This window comes from Artibeus jamaicensis, unplaced genomic scaffold (assembly GCF_021234435.1).
Source record: "Artibeus jamaicensis isolate MK-2021 breed Jamaican fruit bat unplaced genomic scaffold, CSHL_Jam_final contig_834, whole genome shotgun sequence".
In the NCBI taxonomy this organism is placed as follows: Eukaryota; Metazoa; Chordata; class Mammalia; order Chiroptera; family Phyllostomidae; genus Artibeus; species Artibeus jamaicensis.
In genome coordinates, this window is record NW_026521981.1 from 3,443,975 (window position 1) to 3,469,041 (window position 25,067).

A 25,067-nucleotide genomic window follows, 5' to 3' on the forward strand; every position below is an offset into this window, starting at 1 on the left:
GGAAGAGAAGAAAACTATTTTGGGTTGCATACAAAATTGCATGATACCTGAAATTTGATAGTCACTTTGTTTCTTTTGAACAGGAAAACTACATGATTAAAGGCAAAGGGAATAACCATTTTTTTAATCAGTTACCTATCTGTGTAATGGTAACAAAAACTAATGCTACCCAAATGACCATTGGTTGATAGGCTTTAAAACAAAAATTTTTAAACAAGTTACATTAGTATCCTGTGAACCCAGCCAGCCAACCCCCTAAACTAGGAGCTTCTTTGTACAAAAGGAATACACCTTTAAAACAGCAAAGTGTGGATAAGATAGTGATGATCAGAATCCTCCTTTTTCTGATGGTTAATGGAACCAAATTATTTGCAATAAAGACCCAATATCTGATTCCCAACAGAAGATGGAAAATGTGGATAGACAACATGACAGCCTAATTTCTGGAGTAGACCTTTGAAATAGGACTGCTTCTGAAAATGAGTGTACCTTTACCCAGGACATATTTTACTGGCCCAGATAAACTGGTTGTTTAAAGCTCCCAGAAAATAAGTTTAAATTACCCTAACATGACTGACTAATATAGATGCTTCCCTCACCCCTAAAAACACAGATGCTTTATTAGTAGTAGTGGTATTACTATTATTGATTTTAGGGAGAGAAACATTGATTTGTTGTTCCACTTATTTATGCATTCATTGGTTGCTTCTTGTATGTATCCTAATAGGGATGGAATCGCTCAGCTCTAACCAACTGAGCTACCCAGCCAGTGCTACTGCAAACATTCTTAACTACCTTTTGACAGCCCTGGGCATAAAGCTTGCAAATCTGTCAGATGTTTTAAACATGTATTTTGTAGTATATACACAAGTCAGTTCTATCAATGGACTGCTAGTTAGAAATCCCTTGCCAGGTGTGAAAAGTTTTAAGAGAAGGCTCAGTGATGAGGCCTGTAATTAATGACACCCTGCGCAGCTTGGAGTTATGTGGTTCTAGCTTCCAGTTAGAATGACCCCTTATGTCAACCGACCTAGGCGAAACTTGCTCCCTTAAAACTGACTGGTGGGAAGCCACACCGAGTAATCTTAACCTAGTAAGAAGCACTGAGTTCAGTCCTCTTTGAGCAATCCGACCAATTCAGATAAGAGTTTTACCTTTTGTGGAATAGGCACTTTCATTGTTTATGATATGTCAAAACCATGGTCACAACCAAGAACCATTAAGGGCCCACCAGCCATTTTACACTTCAGAAGAAATCTGCTTGTTGAGATCTCTCTCACGCTCTCGTGGTGCAGTGGTACTTTGCCTTTGTGAACTCTACCAAGCCATCCAAACATTCGCTCCAGGTCTGGAAATGTGCGCTGTGGAGGCTGCAGAGCAGATGCAAACTTGTGGCTTGGCGAGTGAAGTCCTGGCGCTTCCCCATCAGGGCAGCAGGCTGGCTAGCGCCGGTAAGGGCGTAGCCCGGGCCGCTTCCGGCGTGACGGGGGTGCCACCCTCCCTGTTGGGTGGGGCAGGCGGACACGGGCAGGCTGGAGCTGAAGAAAGAAAACCGCACAGCACTCAGAGGCTGCGAGACCCTAAGGCCGATCCTGCTGGGCTGTCTGCGGCCAGGAATACAGTAGGGTCAGAAAAGGGCAAAGACGGGCCCGGAGAGACGCGCCAGCGGCACCATCTTTGCAGGACCCTAAGAAATGCACTTCTTCCACGGCGGCGTGCCAGGGCGGCGCAGGACATCCGCTGCCGGGCCCACTTCCGCCCAGCACTTCCTGCGGCCCCGGGGCCCAGGGCTTTAGCATTTTCTTTAATTAGAGTCTTACATAACTGTTTTATCCCACCCGATTTTCCTCGCAAAATAGTACGTCACTTCCGACTTCCTCCTACCGAGAGGCACCGTGAGCAGACACGGAGCCTGGCACAGCCGCCATCATCCTGAATTGCTGGAAGTGGCCCGTGTGTCAATGTCCTGTGTGTATGGAGAAAAATGATTGAATGATTGTTCGGTATTCATGACGCTCTGTCAGAGGAGGCAGGAGCAGTGATGGCCTGCGATGAGACTGACCTGTGTTTCTATTCTGACTCCTCTAACCCTTATCAGCTTTGTGTAAATCGAAAAAGTTTTATCTCTGTTGAGCCTCTTAATTTGTTAATGGATCAAATGACTGGTATGTATGCAAAGCCCTTAGAAAAGAATACTTGGTATAGAGTAGTGTCTGGTATAAAGGTTAAATAAAAATGAAGGAAGAGCTATGTGGATTTATTGAGAACCTATGTATTCAATGCCATGCTGTCTGTCGGGTACATAAAGTGTTTTTGATTTGTCCCCATGGAAATGGCCTCCCTCCTTAAATGAGCTGGTGTTTATCTGATGTCTCTTGAGCAAGTTTGCCATTTACCAGGCTCTAGTTCCTAAGGAATTTTATGCTTTTATTGAACTTGACTCACCCCTTTTTTTGCATAGCTTTGTACTGGATGAGTATTCTGGTGGGATGGTGAGCAACTCCTAACTTCCGTGCGATTTTATTTCACAGGAAATAAAGAGGTAGACTAGCCTCTTCCCAGGTTCATTTTAGGTTGATTCCTGATAGGAGACCATAATGCTTGCTAAATACTTGCCCTGTACAGTTTGGAAGCAAGTAAAGGGGCAGAGACAGATGTTATAAAAGAGCACATGGGAGAGGAGAGAGAGAGGAAGAGAGGGAGAAAGAGCTGGAGAGGAAAAGCATGCCAGAGAGAAACATCCGTGGGTTGCCTCTCCCATGTACCACAATTGGGAACTGAACCACAACCCAGGTATACGCCCTCACGGGACATGTAACCTGTGACCCCTCACTTGTATGAACACTGCCCAACCAACTGAGCCACACCCATGAGGGCTGTATTTTTTTATTTTAGTTGCACCAGTGACTGTAGTATTTGTCAGTGCTTCTTGTGATAATTTATAAGGGAATGAAAAACTTAACCATGAAAGAGATTATCTTCTACCCCAAAATGGACAAATTCTAAACTCAGGACATACTCATTCATGACCCACTGAGTCTTGTGATGTTGAAGAATAATTAGAACTTTTTCTTTTCCAGACTGAATTGTTATCCTAAATTGGTTGGTTTGTGCAATCCCTACAGGACTTCTTGCTCCTTCAGACCCTAACTGAAATTGAATGATAACATCAGACACAATTCCCACTGTGCAGTGAAATCTGATCCCAACATCTGTTGAAGATCTGGCGTTTCCTTATAAAATCTAGAGTTACCTGTAAAAGTTGTTGCCTCTTGAATATAAAGTTGAGAATGGGGTCTTAATTCCTTTAAAATTTAAACTCTTGGATGTGGGTTTTTTCTTTTAAAAATATATGTATATCTTGCTAAATAAATTTTAAAAGATGAATTATATCTCTGTGCAATTTTTTAAAATTTATTTTTATCCAGGTTATTCTACCCTTAACAGGTTACTCAACCCTTTCCCTTTGCCACTCAGCAGGCAGAGCCAAGAGAAATTAAACACCTACCTGAAAGTTTCTTTGAATAACACTCAGTATCAAGTAGAGACTAATTATGAATTGCTCAATATAAAGCACAAGGTTCTCTTTTTTAATTGAGGGGGTAGAAATACAGCCTCTTAATTATAAACTGCGTCGTAATATTTTTGGGAGGGCCCTTTGGCTTGAATCCATTACTGATTATATGTCTTATATCACTGTGGGAACTGCATTATGAAAACTTTTTAAGTCACAGGTTATGTATTTGGCGCCCTCTAGTGTATTGTTTTTTAGTGACAAGCATACTTGATGGAACTGTTAACAAAAGGATAAAATGTAAACTTCAGTCCACCTCCCCAATGGGATTGATCTTGCTTCTTTTCATGAAACCCAAAGAGACTTTTCTCTGCACCTGCCCATGATAGGGGAGTGTGAACTTAAACTAGTTCCTAAATCTCAAAGCTTTGGTTTCCTCATGTGTAAAATGAGGATAAATATGTGAACTGTATGGGGTTCCTCTTAGGACTAAATAAGCTAATTAATACATATAATGTGGATGCCCTGCACATAGTAGGAGTTCAATAATTGCTAACTCTTTTGTGCGTATATATAGATACAGTAAATACTAACCATGGTTGAAGACAGTAACAATCTTGAATGGCATACTCTGCTATTAGGGGAATGTGAAAAATGTTAAAGAGTAGCTGAAAAAAAATAAGTAAAAACCTAGGTATGTTCTCATCTGGTTCCATTTTACTGAGTCAACTCATGCCAATTGTGAAGTCCAATTCTGAAGCATGTTAAATTTCTTTGCATTCTTCATAGTGTCTAGAATTGCCAGTCCTTAAGAACTACTTGTCTTATTTTTTTTCATGGATAATGTCTTTATTACATTGTCAGTTAGATTTTTGTTTGAAAGCAGCTACCTGGGATCTTCCACGACAGCTTTAACCACCTCTTGGTGTCTCAGCTAGGAATGTTTGCCTCAGCTCTGCCTTGAAGTTCACCACAGTTAGCTGCTGCTGCTGAGATCACCTAGGGTACAGCTGATACTTTGTTGCTCAGGAAGGCTGTCCTACAATTGACCTCAACTTTAACCTCTGGTACCCGCTGTTCTGTAATCCATCTCAAGTTTAAGGGATTCCTTGACCACTGTATTGTGCTGCTGGTCACTCCTCAAACCACCGCAGGTGTCTCCAGCAGCTGGTCCACTCTGCCCTACTTAATTTTAATGTTCAAAGTAAATCTCAGAAAATATAGAAGCAGCAAAATTCTAGAAAGGGAAAATAATCGAAAATTTTGAAGACTTGGATTCAAACTTACGTTTTTTAAGCCCAAGGCTCCACATTCTTTTTTCTGAATTAGTGTAGTTGCTCCACAGGTGTGGATAGTATTTGTCTTACCAGTGTACAGTGTGAAAGTAGTATGATTGGCCCTGTGGATTTATAGATCAATGAGATCAGTAAATTCCAGAGTTCTCATCCATTCTCACCTAACTCTAGCATTGTTTAGGCTATACAGGTAAAATTTGATATATTTTAAAGAGATATCTTCTCATCTAGATATTCTAGGAGAACATCCTGCACTGACAGACATGGACTTTGATGCTTAACATCGCTAGCTCCTGGGCTCCCCAAGAACCCAATTACTTGAAGAAAGCATTGGGTACTTCTGACCCCTGAGTCTCTCTGGAGTCTTTGGTTGGTCCTGTATATAAATATCTCCCCATGCTTATTTTTCCTGTGTCATATGTTAAAGATTTCAGTATATCTCCCTTCTACTTCCTTAGTGCTAAACCAGATTAATTTTCTCATAAACAGCTACCATATAACCATTTATTGAGATTCTATTATATGCTTGGACAGTATGCTAAGTATTTTACAAACATTATTTCTAACTCTCACAATCACAGTCCAGTAAGATAGAGGGTATTATCCCCCTTTTCCAGAGGAGAAAATTGCACTAGGTAACCAAGTAAGTATCAAAACTAGACTTCCAACCAGAGGCATCCTCTAGAGCCCATGGGCTCAATAGCATCAGAAACACTTCCCAAAGAGAATTTTCAGTTATGCAGTTTCAGAAATGTAAGGAGAATCTTGCTATTCCCTTCAGGAGCTAAGCCAGCAGTTCTGAGGTTTCCTCCTTTGCAAGAAAGCCCACCTATCTACCCCTCTCACATTATCTTGGCACCTTGCAGTTATCAAAGGCTGGCCTGTAGGACATCTCATTTTCTCTCCCAGAAATATTTTTGTACTCATCATCCACCAAACCTCCCAGCTGGGGCAACAAGTTCTTTTCTGGCAGAAGATTGCAGCTGTTATTTACTCCTTAGGGGATACACTGCAAAGCCCAAGCCTTACAGCTGGGAACACTGAGATCTGTCTGTGCAAGCATGTAAAAGAAATCTTGAAGGGGGAGGGTGTTCACATGCTGGCCATCCTGGTCACAGTGTACTCACTGGTCAGTGAGCTCTCCCACTGGAAGCTGTGCAACAGAAACAAAGGCACAGTCTTGGCCACTAGAACTACATTCAGTAGTCCTTCTGTCCACTCACCCTTTCAAGCACATGCTCATTCACTATGCCAACCATGGGAATCTTTAAATGCTTTTCCCCTCTTTAAAGCTCTCCCATCCCAAACTCAATTTCTTCATTAAAAGCTTCTTTCAGGTTTACACCTTAACCTTATTGCAGGATCTCAGTGAATCCTACAATGTATGGGTGGAAGATTAAAAATCAGAGCTGAAGACACAGGCAATAGGGGAGGAGCCACCCAGGAAACAGAAGGGCTACAACTTGGAAACAAACTAACTCCTTCATCCCAGTGGGATTTTTCTCATTTTTCTAAAGCCTGTTATTTCAGCAGAACACTTGACCAGAAGCTGTGATTCCTGAAACTTTTAAAAGAATAAGCACTAACAACAGAGTTGCCCATATGTGTATCTTCTGTGTTTCAGCAAAGTTTGGGGACCTGGAGAAGTTCTGTTATTTCAATGAGCCTCAGTTTCTCCCCTTTGCAAAATAGGCTTCACATTTGAAAAGCACCTTAATGCATAGAATCAACCATCATTTTCTTCATAATTGAGAAGTTTCCCAAAATGACAGAAGGGTTCAATTGGAAGGATCTGACTATAAGAAAAATTAAACCTTATCAGTTCTCCATTGTCTGAATAAGTGGAGGTGATCAAGAGACAGAGCTCTAGTGGGACTTCAATTTACTGTTCATTTACATTTGGTTTTATGAGGCATTTTTAGTAATTAGCATTTTTATATGGGTGTGTCTAAAGTTCTGGGAATTTACAACTGCTTACAGCAAATAACAAAGCTACTCAAAGATGAAGGTGCTGACTGGGCTGGAATGCTGTCAGGTGACTTCCAACCTCTGTACCAACTCTGCTTAGTGAGTGAGGGCTTGGGCCTCAGACAGAGGAAGGTTTAAATCCTGATGCTGTTGTGTGACTTCAGATTCCTCATTTGAAAAGCAGGAGAAACAAAGTAGTATAAAGTACCTTGACTGTGATATCAGAAAATTATGAGGGAATTCTCCGACATAACCATGAAATATATCCAGCATTCAATCAGGTATTATTTTAATCTGGGAGGGGCATGTATGTGTTACAAATTTCCATGAGCAGAAGATCAGATCTGCTAATTAACTTGGGTTAGGTGTACTTCACCAACCTCTTTAAATTATGACACTCTGGTTATAGATTATAAAGGGGCTTAGCATGAACCAGGAAGGTCATAGACTAGAGTCTCTGGCAGGAATCTGGCGAATGAGCAACTGGGTTCAGAAGGTAAACATATTTTATATTCCCAAGAGTCATCCAAAAACTCCAGAATTTCTATTAAGAAATTGCTACTCCTTAGTTTATCCTTAGTCATCTTAAGATGTCCTTTGTGTTAATACATGAATATTTATAATTCTCAATAACTTGTCTGAATTCGTACTAAGTGCCAGATATGACCTGCAATTAACCACATTGCCTGAGAGGTCAGATGGCCAAGAAGCCTCTTTTGGGCATCCCTCCTATACAAAACCTTTGGTACCACATGCATAAATTTTGAATTTGGTCTTGGGAAGGGGACTCTGGAGGGGTCAGTCAGTGTCAAACAGAAAGAGCTCATGTATAGCCCTGGCTGGTGTTGCTCAGTGGGATGAGCATGGGCCTGTGAACCAAAGGATCGCCAGTTTGATTTCCAGTCAGGGCATATGTCTGGGTTGCAGGCCAGGTCCCCAGGGGCATGCAAGAGGCAACCACACATTGATGTTTCTCTCCCTCTCTTTCTCCTTCCCTTCTTCTCTCTCTAAAAATAAATAAAATCATTGAAAAAAAAAGGAAAGCGCTCAAGTATAATCTGAAAAACACTACATTAATTTCTGTAGTTTCTTTACCATCCCTATTACATACCATGTCCTAATTAAAGACTCACTCTTGATCACTGAAGTAGAATTGGGTCCTTGTGCCCATAAAAAAAGAAAGCTTGACTAACTGAATTGTATGTTTTTTTTTTTTCCCAAAGAGCACATTTCTTTTCAAGGTCAGGAAGCTGGACTGCTTGTTCTACTAAATGTTTAGATTTGGTATTACTTAGAATATGGCTTCAACAACTACAAAAAGATGCCAAAAATACAGTGGCAGTCTAGCAGTCTCAGGGGCCCAGTTTCTTATTCTTGTGCTGTTACCTTTAGTATATTACTTCCATTTTATAGTCCACGATAGCTGCTCCAGCTCCAACCCTCACACCTACATCACTGTAAAAAGGAAGAAAGTGGACACATTTTCTTTTACAGCAACAATCCAGATGTATACATCAATTCTACTCCCAAATAGGCTACATCTAGCTGCTAGAGAGGCTAGGAAACTGGATGAATGTGTGTCCAGCTAGAAATTCTATTATATAAGAAGATAGCCAACTGTAGGACAGCTAGAAGTTTTCGCCATGATTCGTTTCTTATTGTTTTCCACTCCAAACCTACTTCTACTTCAAAGTGCTGACTTTGAATCCCACTGAATTCCTCATGTACAGAAAATGTTTAAAACCAAAGGCAGATTTACCCCCTCCATTATTCGGATAGCAGAAAATAAAAATCAATGCGAACTTAAGAATTTGTATTCTGAGACTCTATTCCCCAGTGATAATGATGTTAGGATTTTGATATTTTTCCTTATAGACTCATCTAATAAAATTGTAAACAACATAAAATTCTGAGGTGGTAATTTATATTACATGATGGTGGTGATGATATATTGTATGGGGTGAGGTGGGAAGAGGATTTTAAAGCTAACCTATCAAGTAGTTGAAAGAAAATTAAAATCGACAGATTTGGATTTGGGTTCCACTTTTTTTTTACAATGTTACATGTCAAATTTATTTTTACAATTTAAAATTAAAAAGAATATTAATTTTGTTATTGTTGGCACTATTACAGATGTCCCACTCCACCCAGTACCACCTGCCTTCCCCACCTTAACTACATTGTTGTCTGTGTTCATGGACTATGCATATAAGCATATATGTTCTTTGGCTAATCTTTTCTAGTCCCCGCGCTGCTGTCCCCTCTGAGATCTGTCCGTCTGTTCCATGTATCTGTGTCTCTGGTTTTACTTTGTGAGTTTATTTTATTCATTGGATTCCACATATGAGTGAAGTCACATGGTTTTGTCAAAAGACTGGCTTATTTCACTTAGCATGTTCTCCAAGTCCTAGTTCCACATCTTAATTGACCCCTGTGTGACCCCAGCATGTAACAGATTCTTAGTGTATCCATTCGTCTACCATAAAATGGTAACTGGTTGCATTTTATTTTCTTAATCCTCATGATACGACAGTTATGAAAATCAAGTATTCTTGTGTACCTTCAAGCAATCTTGGGTCCCTTCTATGTGGCAGGCATTAAGAACAACATAGACATGTTCCCTGTTTCCATGGAGTGGAATCTAATGGGTGATGCCTATCAAAACGTTTTGAGGAATATCAGCTAGGATACACATGTCAAGGGTTACTATCATAAAGTTCTTGGCCCTTTACACCTCTTTTCCAAGGCCAGAGTAGGAGAAAAGGTAGGAGATAATGTGGTCAGATGGGAGGATGTGGTCTGGCCTGGTCAGGATGCCATTTTACTCTCCCAGTCTCCCTTCCAAACTGAATCAGCCCTAACTCTACTACTATACCAGTCATTATGTTCTGGTTTTATCTAGTCTCTTCTATTTGCCCCACCCTGTGACAGGGAAGTAGGAAAATAGAGATTTGCAGAAGTTGGTAAAGACGAATGTCAGAAGGTAGAGTTCCATTTCTAAATCCAAGAAAAACTTCCTGTTTTGTTAAGACTATTCTTAGGAGCGGAAACTAGCTTACTCAAATGAAAACCACAGTGAATAATTTCACTACTTTGTACCGTACATTTAGCAAGCCTAAAATCCCAAGAGAAGGTTGGTGAATAAGAAAAACCATCAGGAGGGAACTGTCATGTATCGAACCCCAACTGCCCAGTGCTCTTCATCACTCCCTCAATCACCACACCCTGAAGGAACAGTGGCAACTGATGGAGTGAGTTGCATAAGTTTGGTGGCGCATGACACAGAGGCAACCAGGCAAAGCCTCAGTGGCTTGTGTATTCAAGGACTGTATAGCTCAGATTGCTCATCTTTTTTCTAGATGGCATTTCCTTTTTTATGTTAAAAAAAATCTAGAAAAGTAGTTGTATTAGCCTAGACTATGCTGTAGTAACAAATTAAAACTAGAATCTTGGCTTAACACCAAGTTTATTCTTTCTTCCATTATGTGACCACTGCAGGTTGGTGGTGGAGTAGGAGGTGGAGACAAGGGAATCCTGCTCAAGAACCCTGCTTATTAGAGGCTCTGACATCCTGACATCTTAGGCCTCCGCCATCCTGGCAGAAAAGGAAAAGAATGCATGGAGAATGCGCATCTACACATCAGCTTGGAAGTGACCGTGTTCACTTCTGTTCAGTGGTTGAATAGAACAAGCTACAGAGGGCCTAGGAGTAATGGAGAAGTATATAAGTATTTGGTGAGCAATAAATGCCTCAGCTATAGCAGCACTTTAATGCTAAGTGCATGTTATGACAAGTAACAGCAGCTCAGAATCCCAGACCATGAAAAGATCATTTGAATTCAGATCTGAGATGTTCCATCTAAGGGTCTTTCTTACCGATTTCCTGAGTGTCTGATAGGCAGCAGCTCTCAGGTCAAAAATGGCCCACCCCATTTAAGATGGATTCTACATAAGGATTTTCCCAACCCCATAATTTACTTATTTACCTAATGAGGTAGTTCACAGAAACTGGCCTCTCAACATGGCCTCACAATATGTTGCTGGGGAACTGACATATCTTGGTGTTCCTGGAAGCATAGATCAATCAGTCATTGGAATCAAAGCTCAGTTCTTAAAAATCATAGAATTTTAAGCTGTTCACATTGAACTCTATATAAATGACAATATAAAACTGGAGGATTGTTGACCAAAAGTGTTCAAAATATGATTCACGCCTCCTCTTGCAGATGACTCATGTCCAGTGTGTTTCTGCCAAGGGAGGATGCCCTTTATTCACCATCATTAGTAAATATACATACGGCCCATGCAGGGAAGATGGAGTTCTCTGGAATGAACTTGTAAACCCTTGCCAGGAGGCAAGAGAGGGTCACTTTCAAAGAGACAGTTTTTCTGGACTTGATACTCTCTGCCTTCCCCCTTGCTCCAGGACTTTGTGCCTTTCAAAAAGGTAAGAGAGAAGAAGCAAGAGAAATACAGCCCAGTTCAGGCAGACTGACTTCACAGGGCGGTTTCTCAGTCATTTTGTTTTACTTGGCCTGCTTTGGAGCTGTTTGGGGACATATGAGGTTCTCTAACCACAAGGCCCTTTCCAGACCTGATTTCCCCTTAGAATGACACATTATCTCCCTCCAAATGTAGCAATTGTGAATTCCTGCCTGGGGAGCAGCAATTGCTCTGAATTACACACTATCTGAATAAACCAGTGTGAGATTAACAAAGCTTTATTGTTTGCAATCTTTTACTGAAATTTACTATAGTAATTCCTACTGACATTGTATTTCTCTGCCTAGCATTTAACTATGCAAAGGAATACTTTTTCTATACTTTAATTGGTCATTTTTAGCCGTATGTTATAAAAACAACTTTTTACCATTTTACCAACACTGAATAGGAAGAAATACAATCAGGTTTTTTTAGTTTACTTTTTTCTTTCCCTTTCCTGCTTCTTTTCTTTTTTCTTTTTTTTTTTAAGATTTTATTTATTTTTTAGAAAGAGGGGAAGAGAAGGATAAAGAGTTAGAGAAACATCAATGTGTGGTTGCCTCTCGTGTGGCCCCCACTGGGGACCTGGCCTGCAACCAAGGCATGTGCCCTGACTGGGAATTGAACCAGCGACCCTTTGGTTTGCAGCCCACGCTAAATCCACTGAGCTACACCAGCCAGGGCCCGCTTTTCGATATGCCTCCAATAATTCCACATCTTAAAAATGTCTCAAATTGCGGTACCCAAAATATTACTTCATGACTGCTTGATACACATGCAAGTACACACAATTTAGGATTTTGTCCTTTATAATATTTTATATCCTATTTGAAAAATGGACCTCAGGAGCACAGAATAAAATCAGTTATCATCCCTGGGTTGTGCCACAACTTTTATCATTGGTTTGGAAATGCTATTTTAAACATGTTTTTATGACAATGCAAGGAAACAATTTAAATTTACTTTATTCAGTTTTTCAATTTTTTTCTCATTCATTTTTAATCATTTGCAAGTAAAATTCAAATTCAATAATCTACCAATATTTATTTCCTAACCAAATGTATTTCTAATTGAATCAAGAGGGAGTCTCTCTATTTTTTAAATATTTCATTTATTTATATTTACAGGGGAAGGGAAGGAGAGAGGGAGAGAAACATCAATGTATGGTTGCCTCTTGTGTGTCCCCTGCTGGGAACTGGCCTGACTGGGAATCAAACCACATGCAGGTTTGCAGGCTCGCGCTCAATCCAAAGAGGGAATCTATAATGACAAAGTCTAAAGGTAACACTATTAGAAACCTTGAGAGCAAGACATTGTTTACCAATTGAATAGGCCTTTTTATAAAAGCTTCTAATTCAGTGGGCCTGCACAACCATCTGCAGTGCAGCTGCCACCAAGATGTCGGTTTTCGTGAAAACCCTTACGCAGGGTTTTCGCAGGGAAGGAAGACCATCACTCTTGAGGCTGAACCTAGGATACAATAGAAAATACACAAGTTAAGATCCAGGACAAGGAAGGAATTTCTTCTGATCAACAAAGACTGATCTTTGCTAGTAAGCCACTGGAAGATGGATGTACTTTGTCTGACCAAAACTTTCAAAAGGAGTTTCCTTGTCATCTTGTATTAGTCTTCATGGTGGTGCTAAGAAAAGGAGAAAACCTTACTGTAATGGGGAATGAACACACTATAACTACCCATATAAATCTTAGTAAATGTTAAATCCAGCTTGTTATTCTAACCTGATTTTTTTCTCTCATAACTAAAACTTGTGTGTTAAAAGTTTTTTAGTATACTTTACTAGAACTGGCAGTTTCAATTCCTGTGTGAACCTAAGGAACAGCCTGACCTCAAGGCCCCCAGTCACAGGAATTTAACCACATAGCCACCTCAGGGATGCTGACCACAAAAATCCATTTCGGGACCAGCAAAGACACTGCCAGTGTGTCGACAGCCCCTTCCCCAATCTCTTTGTTCTGCTTTCCCTCTCCCTCCTTATAAAAACCTCTACCTGCATTGAGATGTTAAGATGGGCTTTGAGACAAGAGTCCTTCACCCCATCTTCTCAGGTGGCTGGCACCTGAATAAATCTCTTTTCTTATCACCATCACCTGTCTCACAAGTTTGGCTTTTGTGTGGCAGGCAACTGAACCTGGGTTCAGTTACCTTACACCACTCCCAGGAAGAATAAACATAAGAGAAAAAGGGTTAAGTGGCTGTCCTGAAATACTACAAAGGGGATGAGAATGGCAGTCAGTTGCCTTTGTTGGGAATGCCCTTCAGATGAATCTGGTGCTGGAGTTTTTATGCACAGCCACTTTGACAGAAATTATTGCATTACTGTGGCAAATGTCTGACCTATGGCTTCATCAAACCGGAAGACCAGTAATCATATGTGGGTTAATAAAAGACATGAACCAGCAGGGATTGAGTTTGAGGGAGAGGAAGGCCTCCTGGAGTCCTAGGCAGGTTCGTTTAAAGGGCCCACACACAGACTTACTCAAACTCCCTCTGAGCACCAGCACTGGGGCAGCAGATTGAAAGGTACACAGAAAGGAACTGAACTGTCTGGCATCAGGGTGAGTGCTGGAAGTGGGGGACAGCTTTCTCCCAGATAGAAGTGCTGACAGAGGCCATTGTTCCTTTAATAAGCCCTCCCCCAAGAAAGACGGCAGGTGGGCATTATATCTGACACTCCATTGACTTGGCTCTTGCTGTTTGCCCTACCCTGGTGATTCGCTGAGGCCCCGCCCCAGCCAATTTCAGGCCCAGCCCAACTGTTTCCAGTGGCTTTTCCATGTGAATAGCTTGTCTTGCCTCATGCTTCAGATATTCCTAGAATCTCTCAAACAAGCAGCATCTGGCCCCAGCATGCCCCATACCTCTCGCTAAGTTTCCTGAGGCCTAGCGATAGTAGCATCTGGCCTTGGTTCACAGCTTGGCCTTGCCTGGGCACCTCGAAGCCTAGCAAAAGTAGCAGTCATCAGCAGATCACTTTGTAGCTCCTGCCAGGTGGCCCTGGGCAGAATCCAAGTGGCAGCTGACCTTGGCCTATACCTCCCAGAAGGTCCCAGAGCTAGTACACCCAGTGAACAGCTTCATATCATGTTGAAGCATCACCACCTAACCATGTTCACAAGTGATACACTCAAGGGGCAGACTAGTGGGTACCAGAGCCTCACTAAAGTAAGTCCTGCCCTATGGTGTGGGCCCCTGCACAGCTGATCCTCCACAGTGGCTGCAGCCCATCCTTGCAGCAGATTGGCCTGGGGGATAAATCCCTCCCATTGATGTGCTAACAGCAGTAAAAATTCAACTACAAAAAGAGGTTGTATACAGTATATACAGGGGTGGAGGGAGTGCATCATGAGTGCCTGGATTGGGTGACCAAAGATGCTGTGCCACTGAGCCCTACAGAACACCTACTTCATTAGGCCACTCTACCAAGCCCATGAGATATAACAGCTTTACCTAACACATACAAACAAACAGAGGGAGGCTATCAAAATGAGAAGTCAAACATGAAAGGACACATCAAAACTTCAAAAAAAGAACTAAACAAAATGGAGACACATAATCTACTAGATTCAAAGTTCAAAACACTATTATGGGCCTGGCTTGTGAGGCTCAGTGGGCGGGCTGACTGACTGCCAGCCTGCAAACCAGAGGGTCACTGGTTGCATTCCCAGTCAGGGCACATGCCTGGGTTGTGGGCCAGGTCCTCAGCTGGGGGAGTGCAAGAGGCAACTACACATTGATGTTTTTCTCCCTTCTCTGTTCTCTAAAATTAATTAATTAATTAATCAATTTAAAAATTTTTAAGAAACACTTTATAAAGATGCTCAGTGAATTTAGTGAGTAAGGGTGCTCAATGAATTTAGTGAGAACATAACATACAATCTCAACAACATATAAAAGAATCCGTCAGAAATGAAGAATACACTAATTGAAATGAAGAATAATTTGTAGGGAATCAAGAGTAGAGTGGAAGAAGCCAAGAATCAAATCAGCGGCCCTGGCTGGTGTGGCTCAGTGGATTGAGCTCCAGCCTGTGAACCAAAGTGTTGCTGGTTCGATTCCCAGTCAGCGCCCATGCCTGGGTTACAGGCCAGGCCCCCAGAAGGAGGTACTCGAGAGGCAACCACACACTGAGGTTTCTCTCCCTCTCTTTCTCTTTCCCTTTCCCTGTGTCTAAAGTAAATAAATAAAATCTAAAAAAAAAAGTCAAATCATCAGTTTGGAATATAAGAAAGCAGGAAACACCCCCCCAAAAAACAATAAAAAGAACATAATCCCCCCAAGTGGAGATAATGTAAGGAGAAAGGAGCCTCTGGGACAACTTCAAGCATACCAACATTCACATTATAAGGGTGCCAGAAGAGGGAAAGAGACAGCAAGAAATTGAAAAACTATTTGAAAGAATAGTGGGAGAAACTTCCCTCACTTGGTGAAGTAAATAGACATACAAGTCCAGGAAGTGTAGAAAGATCCAGACAAGATGAACCCAAAGAGGCCCACATCAAGACACATCACAATTAAAATGCAAAAGATTAAAGACAAAGAGATAATCTTTTTTAATAATACATTTTATTGATTATGCCATTACAGTTGTCCCATTTCCCTCCCTTAATTCCCCTCCACCCTGCACACCCCCTCCCATCCACCTCCCCCCCCTTTAGTTTATGTCCATGTGTGATAAGTTCTTTAGCTTCTACATTTTCCACAATACTCTTGCCCTCCCCTTATTTTCTCCCCACCATTTATGCTACTTACTCTCTGTACCTTCTCCCCAACTCTCCCCTCCTCCCACTCTCCTGTTGCTAACCCTTCATGTGGTCTCCATTTCTGTGGCTCCACTCCTGTTGTAGGTGTCTGCTTAGTTTGCTTTTGTTTTAGGTGTGTTAATAATTGTGAGTTTGCTGTCCTTTCACTGTTCATATTTTTTATCTTCTTTTTCTTAGATAAGTCCCTTTAACGTTTCATATAATAAAAAGCTTGGTGATGATGAATTCTTTCCACTTGACCTTATCTGAGAAGCACTTTATCTGTCCTTCCATTTTAAATGAAAGCTTTGCTGGATAGAGCAACCTTGGATGTAGGTCCTTGTCTTTCATGACTTGGAATGCATCTTTCCAGCCCCTTCTTGCCTGCAAGGTCTCTTTTGAGAAATTAGCTGACAGTCTGATAGGAACTCCTTTGTAGGTGACTGTCTCCTTATCTCTTGCTGCTTCTAGGATTCTCTCCTTCATATTTATCTTGGCTAATATAATGATGATGTGCCTTGGTGTAGCCTTCTAATAAACTTGTTCAAATAAACTCTTCCTCTTCCCCTTCTGGTATCCCTGTGATTCGGATGTTGGAATGTTTAAAGATGTCCTGGAGGTTCCTAAGCTTCTCCTCATTTTTTTGAGTTCTCGTTTTTTTATTTTTTTATGTTTGGTTGTTTCTTCCTTCCTTCTGGTCCACTCCCTTGATTTGAGTCCCAGTTTTCTTTCCATCACTATTGGTTCCCGGTGCATTTTTCTTCATTTCATTTAGTGTAGCCTTCAATTTTTTTTAATCTAGTTTGTAACCAAAATCAACCAGTTCTGTGAGTATCCTGATCACCAGTGTTTGAACTGTGCATCTGATAGGTCGGCTATCACTTGGTTACTTTGATTTATTGACCCTGGGGCTTTGATCTGTTCTTCCATTTGAGCCATAATTTTTTTGTCTGGTCACTCATGTTATGTATGAGGCATGGAGCGTTAGGTGTTCACCAGGGTGGGGCAACCAAGTTTCTGTGTTGCGACGCTGTATGTGTGTGTGAGCAAGGTCAGAGAGGTGCTTGCTCTGCTCATATTTCAGTCCCTTCCCCTGCTTCCCACAAGCAAAATGTGTCCTTCTGGTGCTGGTTCCCGGGAGGATGGGCTTCTGTACGTTCTAGGACCTTGTTGGTCTTCCCAACGAACTCTCCTGTGAGGCTGGGAGTGTCTCTTGGCACCTCAACCCCCACGAGTGTTTTAAATTGGTGCTTTTAGGCTTTATTTCCAGGTGCTGAGGCCTTGGGTTGCAAGGTTCGTCATGCTGCTTGTTTTTGCCTGGTTTATCTGCATACGAATGTGTGACCACAGTCAGTCAGCCTTGTGCACCTCACTGAGTCTGCTTGTTTTCTTCCCACACCTGGGATCTGCTAGTCCTGAGCCACCTGTGTGCCCAGGTCTGCCAGCCACCACTTTTTTCCGCCTCAACCCCTGTCTGCTGGCCACCAACTCTGCCCTTCTTACTGGTCTGGACGAATGGTTGTTGGACTTCTGTACAGTTCAATTTTCTGTCTCTTCTGGTTGGGTTTTTTTGTTTCTAAATCTTTGTTGTTCTTAATTTTGGTTGTGTGAGGAGGCACAGTGTGCCTATCTATGCCTCCATCTTGGTCGGAAGTCCAAAGAGAGAATCTTAAAGGCAGCAAGAGAAAAGCAGTTAGTTACCTATAAGAGAGCTCCCATAAGACTGTCAGCTGATTTCTCAAAAGAAACTTTGCAGGCTAGAAGGGTTTGGCAAGAAATATTGAAAGTCAAGAAAAGCAAGGACCTCCAACCAAGATTGTTCTATCCAGCAAAGCTATCATTTAGAATTTAAGGACAGATAAAGAACTTCTTACGCAAGAAAAAGCTAAAGGAGTTTATCACCACCAAACCAGTATTATATGAAATGTTAAAGGGTCTTCTTTAAGAAGGGAAAAAATGATTTAAAAATGAGTAAAATGGCAATAAATACATATCTATCAACAATTGAATCTAAAAAAAATGAACAAGCAGAACAGGAAAAGACTCAGATACAGAGAACATTTTGATAGTTTCCAGGTAAGAGAGGGGTTTGGGGAATGGGTGCTAAAGGTAAATGAATTAAGAAATACAAATTGGTTGAATTGGTTGCTTAGAATATTCATGGGATGTAGAGTACAGCATGGGGAATATAGTCATTAATATTCTAATAACTATATATAGTGTCAGATGGGTACAAGATTAACAGGATGATCACTTATTAAGTTATGTAATGTGTAATCACTGGGGTGTACACCTGAATCTAATATAAGGTATGTCAACTATAATTGAAAAATAAAAATTATTTTAAATTGGAAAAAATAATAATAAAATTAAAAAACATTGCTCTGACTGTTGTTCAGTGGTTGAATGCCAGCCTGTGAATCAAAGGGTAGCTGGTTTGATTCTCAGTCTAGGGCACATGCCTGGGTTGCGGCCCAGGTCCCCAGTAGGGGGTGTGTGAGAGGCAACCACACATTCATGTTTCTCTTCCTCTCTTTCTCCTTCCCTTCCCCTCTCTAAAAAAATAAATAAGTAAAATCTAAAAAAATAATGAGAAACTAAAAAATATTTTTAAAATACAGTAAATCAAAATCTAAGGGCAGGTAAAAATACTAAGAAATTTAGAAAAAAATTGCCATTTGTCCCAGATGTTGTCCCCCCCCCCACCATATGAGTAGTACATGACTACAAACAAATGAGTAGGGGAAAAAAATGACAGGAAATTTGAAGTATAAACTTCCAGACTTCTGGTAATACAGCTCATAACTGGATCCAAAGTGTATTCAGTGTTGCTTCTAAATTAAAAAGAAAAAATTTCCAACTTGAGCCTAAAATATTTCATATTTGCTAAACTATTTGGGGAAATTCCACTAAGTCTGTAGGCCAAGTAGTTTTATTTATTCTTACACTCCAACCTTTTCATTTTATTTTGCTTCAGCAGTTGTTTAAAAAATGGGTAGAGAGGTGGGATAGACCCAGAAACTCTTTGCCAAGCATAAACTACATGTACATCCTAGGCAGATAAGAAATGTCTTTTTCTGCCAAGTTCAAGCCCTTCTCACTGTTGAGAAATGTTTTCCTTACTCCTATCTTCCTCAGATTGGTGTGTAGTGACCCCTCACCTTCCTGGACACCAAATGATTGCATTGCTGGGAACTCTGCTCTGAGTTCTGGAGTCACTGGTAGCCATGATTAGTTAGTCCCACAAGGTCTTCCACATCACAGCTTTTCCTCCCCTTCTTTCCTCTATTTGATATCCATCCTGCAGTGACCTAGATTCATTACCCTGCCCTTGTGCCTCAGCTTCCCTCATTAGGACTGAAAAGCTGCCTAGTAGTTAGCTGAGATTCATTTACCCTGTTTTGCTCCTTGCTTGCTATATGCCTTCCTATGCACCGCTTCTCTACACCCCCTGGCTGGGATTCTGCTGGGAATAAGTCAGTTTAAGAGTAATGACTCCTTCATGACTTTAGTCACTAGCTAGACACAGTCATTCCCCTGGCTTACTTCACTCCCAGAAGATCTAATAGCCAAAATCCTAGCTTGCCTTATCTACCGAGCCCACCCGATTACCTTTTCCAGAGCCAGCCTGGCTGGCCAAGTTAGTCCCCCTGTTTCCCTCTTTCCACTAGCTGACACTGCTAAAATGTTGATGATGGTAACAGTAAGTTAAGAACTCAGTTTATCTCAGACTCCAACGAGGTATCCTACAATTCAACTCAATTTTGACACTATTTACAAGAGATAGCATCATGTCTCACAGGTCAAGGGCTCAGTCCTACAAGAATGCCAACCCTTGCCCCTCAACTTCAGGTGCCATCTCAGGTACAGGTTGTCACCTGTGATTTCGACCAACTGGCAATAGATTAGAGTTTCAACAACCATTTTCCTTGGGTTTCATTAATTTGCTAGAGCAGCTCACAGAACTCAGAAAAACATTTAACCTACCAGATTATGTAACTCAGAAACAGCCAGATGAAAGAGTTGCATAGGGCAAGGTATGGGTATAAAGGCTGTGACACTTCTGTACCGTCTCTGAGGATGCCATGCTCCTCCCATCTCTACCTGTTCATCAGTCTGGAAGCTCTCCAAACCCTATCCCTTTGATGGAGGCTTCAATACTTAAGCATGATTGATTAAATCATCGGCCATTGGTGATTGTATTTAATCTCCAGCACCTTTTCCCTCCCCTTAGGTCAGCAGTTCGGACTGAAATTCCAACCCCTAACCACGTGGTTGGTTCCCCTGGCAACCAGCCCTGTTGATTATTAACATAACAAAAGACACCTTTATCAATCTCATCACTTAGGAAATTCCAAGGGTTTTTGAGTCCTGTGCCAGGACCAGGGACAAAGATCAAATATATGTTTCTTATTATAAATCACAATATCACACCAGGTAAATACTCTTAACCACAGGCTTGGGGTTCTCAAAATTCACTTAGCCTCTACATCATTCCATTCAAGGTATGCTTGCGGTGTGGAGCACTCTCTGGCTTTGCAGAATCTGAGGTGTGCTGTTACCCAATAGGCCTTGGACACCATCCTTTGAAAACTGCCTCTCCTATTTATGCTTCCACTAATTCAGCTGGTTTCACTGTCAGTAGACATTGATTGTTGGCAATGACCAAACTTGTCACCAGAGTGCAGTCTTCCATCAGCTGAGGCCTGTGCAGGTTTCCCTGGGATCTAGGAAGTCCCACATCTTAGGGTTCTGAGCCAAGTCTTTGTGTTTTTTTTTTTGTTTTTGTTTTTTTAGCTGAAGGTCAGAGAATTGAACTAACTTGTTCCATGTTACAAAGCTAGATAACGGCAAGTTGAGGACTGAGGTTTCACAGCTCCCAGGCCACACTGAGTAGGCTAGAAATAGGAAAGTCCACATTTTGCAGCAGGGTTTTTGATGACAAGCTATGTTGTTTGAAGCTGTAACTTTTGCCTCTGTGTTTTAATCTCTGAGAAGGAGCAGCAGCAAAGAGGACTAATAAAGGGATGACACGTGTTGCTTACAAAGAGCATATTGTTTAAAGGAATTGCTGCTACCACTGATCTGTGGCAAGGACCAGGATTTTGTGAGTCCATTACCAGTCTAGAAAGATGTTTATAGATGTAGTCTCATATCATAATCTAATTTACACTACAAGGCAAGAGCAAGTTCATGTTAAGAATAGTAACTTTAACTGAGCATTTACTATACACCAAAGCCTGCTCTAAGTAAGCACTTCATGTGTATTAACTTAATCCACACAACTGTATGAAGCAGGTACTTTACCATTCTCATTTCATACAGAAGGAAACTGAATCATAGAGAGGTCAAGTACTGTATATAAGATACCAGGGCTAAGAGGCAGAACCAGGATCTGGATAAGGCCATCTACTTCTAGCATCCAAACTCCTAACCCCTTGCACCAGCCTGGCTTTCATGAGAAATGGAGAATGAACATATTTGAGAACACTTTAGAAAGACACAAGGATCTGAAATATTTTGTTAAGAAGAACACGGATTGTATAGCAGAGATATCCATATTCCTGGGTTCAAGGGTTACCTACCACCTCCCCACCCCCCTACCGCCTGCAATTAACTTTTCAGAACATTTCACTTTGCTCTAGGAGAATGTTATCCTACCCCACGTGGTTCCTGGCCTACTCTCAGAGTGCTTGATAGTCACTTCAGTCCCTGAGTTTAAAGTTCAAAGCAGATAAAGGTGCACAGAAGCGTACAAAAGAACCAAATAAAACTACCAGTAAAATGAAAGTTTGGCAACTTCCAAATTTTGTTGTATAACTCCTTGCTTGGGAAGAAATGCTCAAAAGTCAACAAAAGGAGAAAAAAACAGGATGTTAAAAAGTACTTTTATTATGTTTTTAGGTGTATACTGCCAAGATAAGACTATTTCTGCCAAAAATAACATGCCTCATCCATATAACCCATGATCTTGGGTTTGCTGGAAATTTTGTGGGATTTTTTGGGGGTGAAACTATAATTCCCACCAACTTTATTTACAAAAAGAATGTCCCAGAAATGTTATTTTCACAGAGCAAGAGAGCCTCCTGGGTGGAAATAATGGCCCTGCAGCCCCTTCAGGGGTGATGTGCTTCATGAAGCTTTGGCCTAGAGACTAGCACCTACCCTATATTTCTTCAGTGTACCCGTGGTCTTGTGAGTCTTCTTCTGAAGGCCTCTGTCCTATGGGCTGGGGGTGCAAAATGACACAAGATCATGAAGATATGGAAGGATTTACCCCCTTCTGTACTCTAAGATGTATTTGATAAGTGCAGATGGAAGATTCAAGAGGAAAAGGGAAAATTATTTTGCACCATCCAGTAGAAAGGGTTTTCAAGTACTTAAACACCACTCTTTCAAACATTGAGAGCATTACAAAGGGGTTACATTATTATTACTGAGTGGTGGGATTTTTTGATGTTTCGAAACATCGATTTTTTTGTGTGCCTGTCTGATTTTTTTTTCCCCTTTGCTGCATCTCCCCATCTGAACAGATAAGCTATTATTTGCTCATACCTGAGGTATGGCACTCGAGAGCAGAAAGCACAGAATTTGGAAATACTAAAAGCTTTGCCAGTGGTTCTCAAAGTGCAGCCCTCACATCAGCAGCATCAGCATCACCTGCACCCCAGACCTACTGCATCAGCAGTTCTAAGGATGAGGCCCAGCAGTGTATCTTAACAAGCCCTCCAGGAGATTCAGATGCAGGCAACATTTGAAAACCATTGGTCTAGTGGACTGGAAAAGACAGATAGGCAACAGATTTCAGAGGAAACATCAGGAATAAAAACAAAGCTTACCAAGACTGAGAAAGTATTCCTCTGGCTGAGGAATGATGGAAGTAGAACAGAAGTGATGAGAGGGAGTTGGTGGGGCCAGAAGGAGAAAATGGGGTTTGAGTGCCAACCCGCATCTAAGTAATCCATATATTTTGCTTGTGCTGGAGGGCTATGCTAGTTTCTTTCTAGTAGGTGTCTTCTGAGGACTTGACAGCAAGCAGACACTCTCTACTTCCTGGCAGGCAAAAAAATTGATGAGTCTCTGTCTTCTCTATTCGATAAGGACAGTCCCTCCTTGCAACATCCTGAAATGCTCGTCAGCCTTTGAGAACGAAGATGGGACCCTGGGAGATGGCATGGCGGGTAGAAAAGGGAGAGTAAGCCTTGTACTTGATCTTGTGTGGGGTTAAACAGGCCCAGAACAAGATCACCCTAAGACAGGAAAAGGATAACACCTTAGTTATAAAACTTGTGTTGGAAATTAATTGGCACTGAGTATGAGGGGGATGCCAAAAAACCCTGGAATTATCTTCTGGAGGGAGGGGGGCCCTTCTAGTCCAGGCTTCCTCTGCTGCGTGAGTGTTCTAGGAACCCATCTGTATCAGTATACCAACTGGCATTGTTGCAAGAGGCTACATTCAGCTTTAGTAATATTTCTTGAAGACTCTTACAGTGTATTTGCCCATTTTATGATGGGTGATTTGCAAGTGCACCTACCCACAGTGCACTGAGTGTTTGGCAGTTTTTGACCAAAAATGACATGACCTACATTCCCCACTCTCCCTATTCACCCGATCTTTCCCCAAACAACATTATTTTTTCTCCTGGATGAAAAAAGTCCTCAAAGGGAAATGTTTGGCTAATGTGGAAGAGGTGAAACAAAAAAGGGCAGAAGCACTAAAAGGCATCAGAATGGATGAGTTCAAAAATTGTTTTGAGCAGTAGAAAAACCATCTCAATAGGTGTACTGCATCAAATGGAAAGTACATTCAAAGTGACTGAAGTTTAAACATGTAAGAATAAACACAATTTTTACACATAAATTCCAGGTTTTTTTGGGTCCCCCCTCATACCCATTCCTACATGTTCCTGGGTGCCTTTCTGTGTTTCAGAGGCTGGAAAGCTTCAGACTATGTCTCCCAGACTCCCTTGTAGTTGTGGATGTGCAATAACTGTGAGTTTCAGAAGGTGGAAGTAAGTTGGAGGCCATGGGTCATCTTTTCTTGGCTGTTTGGTCAAATTCCAAATTAGCAGTGGTTCCTGAGCCAAACTTTTATATTTCTTGAGTACAGCAACTGCAGTGTGTTCATGAGCCCTGTGAACCCCACACCCTCCTAATTTGGGCAGAAGTAGTAGCTTCTCAGTTGGGGAAGGCAGGGGTCTGTGGTTTTTAGGTAGTCACTCCAGAAGGCACCAGTCTAGATGCCTGTTCCTTCAGTACTTCCAACTATTTCATAAGCACTGACTCCAATGTATTAATTTCTTTGGGGCTTAAAACCTAGTCTGGTCCATATTTCTTATACTAAGGATATACCAGTAAAAAATGTCTGCCTTTAAATTTAACTGGGGAGTCTGGATAGTTGTACAGAAATGCTTATGATTCCAGAAAACCGTGCCATGTGCCAAAGGTACAGGGTGGACAATGCGTGTTGCAGAGGCTCAGAGGTGAGAGAACTCACCATACAGCGTTGGTTAGGCTCTGGGGCAAGATGGGACTTGAAGAAAATGTCTTCAAAGACAGAGCAATATGCTTTCTGGCTTATTTTCCTATTTCAGTTGACCTTGTCCTTTGCCCTGCCCCTGCTTCCTCATTTCCTTCTTCATACCTTCTCTTGTGTAACTCTTCACACAGGGAGCTCCTGCCCTTTTCTCCTAAATGTCAAGCCCCTTTTCTCCTTTCATCTTTTTACCAGTGTGACTGTTGTTTCAGAGAGTGCATGTGTCTGCATGTTTCAAATAGTTTTATAGTTTGCAGTGAGTGTGACCATGTGGATACTATTTACTGATTTATTTCAGAATGTGAGACTCTGTTGACTGTCAAGTATTATTCCATGTCTATGAGGACTCTCAAGAATTGCTATTTGTTATTTGTTATGGGAACTTCAAGGACCAGCTTCCATGCTGCTCAAGAAGCTAAGTGTTGAGCTGTCTGTTGCTGCCCTGCCTATGAGTATTTGATTAGCTTTGTCCACAAAGAACAGAAATTTGAAATAACCCCTCCCAAGCCTG

General features: G+C 41.4%; 1 protein-coding gene and 1 pseudogene across 2 annotated transcripts; one reads left to right on the top strand and one right to left on the bottom strand.

Annotated features, from left to right (window-relative positions):
• Positions 1 to 845: 845 nt before the first annotated feature.
• LOC128628559 (uncharacterized) lies at positions 846 to 3,359 on the top strand. 2 transcript variants are annotated; one of them, XM_053673195.1, is made up of 2 exons: positions 846 to 2,165; positions 3,081 to 3,359. In XM_053673195.1, the coding sequence occupies exon 1, from the start codon at positions 1,184 to 1,186 to the stop codon at positions 1,934 to 1,936; it is 753 nt and encodes a 250-aa protein (XP_053529170.1). In that variant the 5' UTR covers positions 846 to 1,183; the 3' UTR covers positions 1,937 to 2,165; positions 3,081 to 3,359. The 2 variants fall into 2 exon arrangements, with proteins under 2 accessions (XP_053529170.1, XP_053529169.1); XM_053673194.1 differs by having other exon boundaries at positions 3,126 to 3,359.
• Positions 3,360 to 4,425: 1,066 nt separating this feature from the next.
• LOC119063549 (SNRPN upstream reading frame protein-like) lies at positions 4,426 to 4,983 on the bottom strand (annotated as a pseudogene).
• Positions 4,984 to 25,067: the final 20,084 nt, after the last annotated feature.

What these genes read in the sequence shown, in the direction of transcription:
- LOC128628559 (XM_053673195.1), top strand. Translation starts at nt 1,184, where the DNA reads ATGATATGTCAAAACCATGGTCACAACCAAGAACCATTAAGGGCCCAC.